Source organism: Cyprinodon variegatus, unplaced genomic scaffold, assembly GCF_000732505.1.
Source record: "Cyprinodon variegatus isolate N-32 unplaced genomic scaffold, C_variegatus-1.0 Scaffold72, whole genome shotgun sequence".
Taxonomy (NCBI): Eukaryota; Metazoa; Chordata; class Actinopteri; order Cyprinodontiformes; family Cyprinodontidae; genus Cyprinodon; species Cyprinodon variegatus.
The window spans coordinates 1,656,695-1,661,069 of NW_015150525.1; the positions used below are offsets into that span (position 1 = coordinate 1,656,695).

General features: G+C 41.9%; 2 protein-coding genes across 2 annotated transcripts in view; one reads left to right on the forward strand and one right to left on the reverse strand.

Annotated features, from left to right (window-relative positions):
* Positions 1-2,480, forward strand: part of LOC107083302 (acyl-coenzyme A thioesterase 1-like) — a 30,835-nt gene extending 28,355 nt beyond the window's left edge. Inside the window, exons 11-12 of the mRNA XM_015372421.1 lie at positions 1,995-2,130; positions 2,215-2,480. Coding sequence (XP_015227907.1) covers positions 1,995-2,130; positions 2,215-2,315 — 237 coding nt within the window. The 3' untranslated portion in view covers positions 2,316-2,480. The remainder of the gene's footprint in view (positions 1-1,994; positions 2,131-2,214) is intronic.
* A 299-nt stretch (positions 2,481-2,779) lies between these two features.
* On the reverse strand, positions 2,780-3,666 carry LOC107083304 (protein S100-B-like). Its single transcript, XM_015372422.1, has 3 exons — positions 3,388-3,666; positions 3,134-3,277; positions 2,780-2,962 (listed from the first exon to the last, which is right to left on the reverse strand). Exons 1-3 carry the CDS (start codon positions 3,571-3,573, stop codon positions 2,813-2,815), a joined length of 480 nt encoding a protein of 159 aa, XP_015227908.1. The 5' UTR covers positions 3,574-3,666; the 3' UTR covers positions 2,780-2,812.
* Between the last annotated feature and the right edge of the window lie 709 nt (positions 3,667-4,375).

Here is a 4,375-nt window from a genome sequence, read left to right on the forward strand (position 1 = left end):
CCAGGAGGCATCCTAACCAGATGCCTGAGCCACCTCAACTGGCTCCCCTCGATGTGGAGGAGCAGCGGCTCTACTCTGAGACCTCCCTGGATGACTGAGCTCCTCACCCTATCTCTAAGGGAGAGCCCAGACACACTACGGAGAGAAAACTAATTTCAGCCGCTTGTATCCCGTATGTCGTCCTTTCAGTCGTGACCCAAAGCTCACGACCATAGATGAGGGTAGGAACGTAGATCGACCGGTAAATCGAGAGCTTTGCTTTTTGGCTCAGCTCTCTCTTCATCACAAAAGATCGGTACAGGGCCCGCTTCACAGCAGACGCTGCACCAATCCGTCTATCGATCTCCCGCTCCATCTTCCCCTCGTTCGTGAACAAGACCCCAAGATACTTAAACTCCTCCACTAGGGGCAGTACATCCTCCCCGACCCAGAGAAGGCACTCTACCCTTTTCCGGCTCAAGACCATGGTCTCGGATTTGGAGGCAATGATCCTCATCCCGGTCGCTTCCCACTCGGCTGTGAACCGCAGTGAGAGCTGTAGATCACGCCCTGATGAAGCCAATAGAACCACGCCATCTGGGAATAACAGAGATGCAATCCTAAGGCCACCGAAACAGATCCCCTCAACACCTTGGCTGCGCCTAGAAATTCTGTCCATAAAAGTTACGAACAGAATCGGTGACAAAGGGCAACCTTGGCGGAGTCCAACTCTCACAGGAAACGAGTCTGACTTACTGCCGGCAATGCAGACTGAGCTTTGACACCGGTCATACAGAGACCTAACAGCCCTTATTAAAGGGCCCGGTACTCCATACTCCCGGAGTACCCCCCACACAACCCCCCAGACTAGATTATTCTACACTAAAAGCAGAATCTTGTGAAACCTCTATTCATGTATGTGAGAGTTTAATAAGGGGTCTTTAATAAAGACCAAGTTAGAACAGGTCCTGCTTAAAAACTGTGGTACTTGGAGAGATCAAAGATGGACTATATGATTCTACACTTGCAGCAGCATCTGAAACCTTTATCTGGTTTGTGAAAGTTTAATAAAAGGTTGTTTTTTTTTTGCATCTGTATCCTCTCATAACTGGTTGTGCTTAAAAACTATAGAACATAGAAAGTTCAAACATTAGTTTATATACTACTTGTAGAATATTTAAAACACAGGTTGGGATTTTTGGAATATTAATCCAATTTGTGAAAGTTTGATAAATGGAGCGTGAAATAATCTAGTCCAGGTTTAAACTGAGCCAATTTTATTGTGGTACAAATTGTCGATGCAGTACCATTATTTACATTTCAGGAGATTTGAACACTGAACAGACCAATAAGCTGCTGCCGCCTTTCTTCAGATCTCAACCTGATCTTCATGCTAAGATCACACTAATGTAAATATTAGAGGTTTAAACAGGATAAACCTCATTCAAAAGACTCAAAAGAGTCTGGATGCTCTGATCTGGTAGAACTGCAGGAACCTCTTTTCCTGTTTCAAATGGAATAAAAATAGGAAAGTGTCATAACTTCTCTACCAGAAATTTCATTTTTGTTACTTTTACATAAAATTGTGCAGGCTTGATCAAAATGAACAATCCACATGTAAATTTAGCATAAAATTACCAGGGGACATGGCTAAAAAGTGCACTTTTTTGCACCGTTTATGCACAGATTTCCTTGGCTCCTCATTAGAAGCTATTAACACTACTTCCTGGAAACCCATTTCAGTTTTCATAAATTGTCCATTAAGAGCCTAAGTCATTATGTTGTTTGTTGTTTTTTGTTTGTTTTTTCTTTTCTTCTCTTCTGGTTTAGCTTCCATCACAGTTTTATGAGTTTGGTGTGAGGTTTGGTTTTCACCACTTAAGTCATTCTTGGATATTTATTTACATTAGACAGGACTGGTTCTTTTTTTTTTATTTCCTATATGATCCATGTGAACAGCTACAATCTGTTATACGTATTTTCCAGCTTTTAATTCTTGTTTTCTGGATTATCAGATTGAGGAGAGGCTAAGGTCTGCTGGTAAATCCCACCTGTTCACCCGCCTGTCCTACCCTGGCGCGGGCCACCTGATCGAGCCGCCCTATTCCCCGAGCGTGAGGTCCTCCATGTGGTCTGTCAAACCCAAGAAACGTGAGTTTTCTCTGCAGCAAACCCTGTTTCTGCTCTTTACCCTTCATTCCCATAAAAACATGAGGTTTGGTGTTTGTTGTGCAGTGATCACATTGTGGGGCGGCCACCCTGCGCCCCACGCTGCCGCCCAGGAAGATGCCTGGAACAAAATTCTGGATTATTTTGAAGAAAATCTGAGGAGCTGAACGTCTGGAGAGAGGCTGAACCTGGAGAGTTTGAGAAGCCGATTCTGTAAATTGAAGCTGGGGTTCAATTTGCATAAAAAGAAACAACGAACATAACTTACAAGTTAGTTTTCTGCTCTGCAGCAAAGTGCCTATTATCCACAGGAGGGAGCTGCTTGGTTGGAGTCAGAGCTGTTTGTTATGTTGGTGGAAACTACTGGGCTCATATCAGCGAGGGAGAAAACCTCATCCTCAGATATTAGGTTTTAAAATTCCTTCTCTGTTCTGCAGAAACTGGGCTGCAGCTGGATAATGGTTTCTGAGCAGCATCATCTAAACCCTAGGCTTTTTATTTCCTAACAAACTACTCAGCCCTGAAGTGAGGCTCCAGTTCTCCATAACATATTTACCGATCAGATGACGAGCTGCTCGATAGGTCGACCAAAACCTCCAAAGATGAAGCCAAACTTCCAGTTTTTCGCAGTTGTTTATTGAGTATTTAATGTAATCATGCTGATTTATTGTTTAGGGCTTGGAATGAAGACTTCATGGCATGCTGAGGTAACCATGGCGATGAGAGCGATGAACTCTTTGAAGTCGATCTCCAGGTCCCCGTTCTGGTCCAGGTCGTAGAACAGCTTGTCCAGAATGGCGTTGTCCTTAAGTTTCTGTTCAGGAATAAAACGATTTTAGAAGAAATAAATCCGACAAGTTGGAAGGAAAAAAAAAAACTGCATGTGAGATTTTTTTCTATTCAAAGCTTTTTATTTATTTATGTTTCCAATCATAAATGAATTTCTTCTATTAATCAGAAAACGTGTTTGGAATAGATTTCCCACCTTTATGAAGTGACTCATCTCGTTGTTGATGAGAGCTTTCAGGTCTGCCTTCCTCAGCGTGCAGTTTTGACCGGAGTATTTATGGAAAACTTTAATGATAGTGGCCATACCACTCTCCAACTCTGAAGCAGCATCCTTAGAGGCCTGAAACAAACAATTTAAAACCAAACCATCCTTATCTCCTACACAGAACCCTTGTTTTTTTTCTCCTTTTTTAGTAATCTGCATTTATTTAAGATATTAGTTCATCTTACCTCCATCTGCAGCAGCTGCTGTTTCCAGTCAGGATCTTGATGCGACTGAGGACTTGGTAGGAGTGTGCTGTGGACCTCGCCCAATCTTACAGCGGACACAGAGCTGTATCGATTGACCACACGGAGGCTTCTCATTCGCCATGCTCTACTTAATGTGTCTCTAATGGACGCAAGTGGTCGGCTCATTTACCAAACACAATACACTCAAAAAGTGTAATTTTCCATGTTTTGCTTACGCTCCGCTCAGTCAGATCTGCAGCAGTCTTAAGGAAAGCATCTTTAATTCTCATTGTGCTCTAGTGTTCATTTTGACGGCTACTTTAATTTTATACAACCACAAAACCTCAGTGTATGTGAGCAGGATTGGCTGATTTAAATGGCCGATTTTTTTTTTCTTCTTTTTACAAATCAAACCTTAGAAGTGAAGTATACAGTATCCTTTAATACGACTGAGTGTTAGCGCCAGGCTAGAGATTTTTTTTCTTCTATTTCAAGAATTAAGTCGTAAAATTATGAGAATAAAGTTGTAAAATCACCAGAAAAATGTCACAACGAGAATAGTCATAAAATTACGAGAATAAAGTCGTAACCTTATGAGAATAAAGTTGTATTTTATAACAACTCTTACAAGAGGCACTTTCTTCCCTAAAATGAGGAATGTGGAGCATCATGTGAAGTTATACTTTGGTTCTGGTTTGACCAATAAGGAAATCTTTTAGCAGCAGCATCAAAATGAGCAGCAGTGGACTCAGGTTGCTGATTGGTGGAGCTGGTCGGCCGTCATCTGGTGGTCGAAGCTCGAAGCAGGTTGTGGTATGATGACTTTGTTCTCGTAATGTTACGACTCTATTCCCGTAATGTTACGACTTTATTCTCGTAATGTTACGACTCTATTCTCGTAATGTTACGACTCTATTCCCGTAATGTTACGACTTTATTCTCGTAATGTTACGACTCTATTCTCGTAATGTTACGACTTTATTCTCGT

What these genes read in the sequence shown, in the direction of transcription:
- LOC107083304 (XM_015372422.1), bottom strand. Translation starts at nt 3,573, where the DNA reads ATGAGCCGACCACTTGCGTCCATTAGAGACACATTAAGTAGAGCATGG. An exon ending in AGCAGCTGCTGCAGATGGAG is followed by an intron (nt 3,278 to 3,387) that starts GTAAGATGAACT and finishes TGTTTGTTTCAG; the next exon opens with GCCTCTAAGGATGCTGCTTC. An exon ending in AGATGAGTCACTTCATAAAG is followed by an intron (nt 2,963 to 3,133) that starts GTGGGAAATCTA and finishes ATTCCTGAACAG; the next exon opens with AAACTTAAGGACAACGCCAT.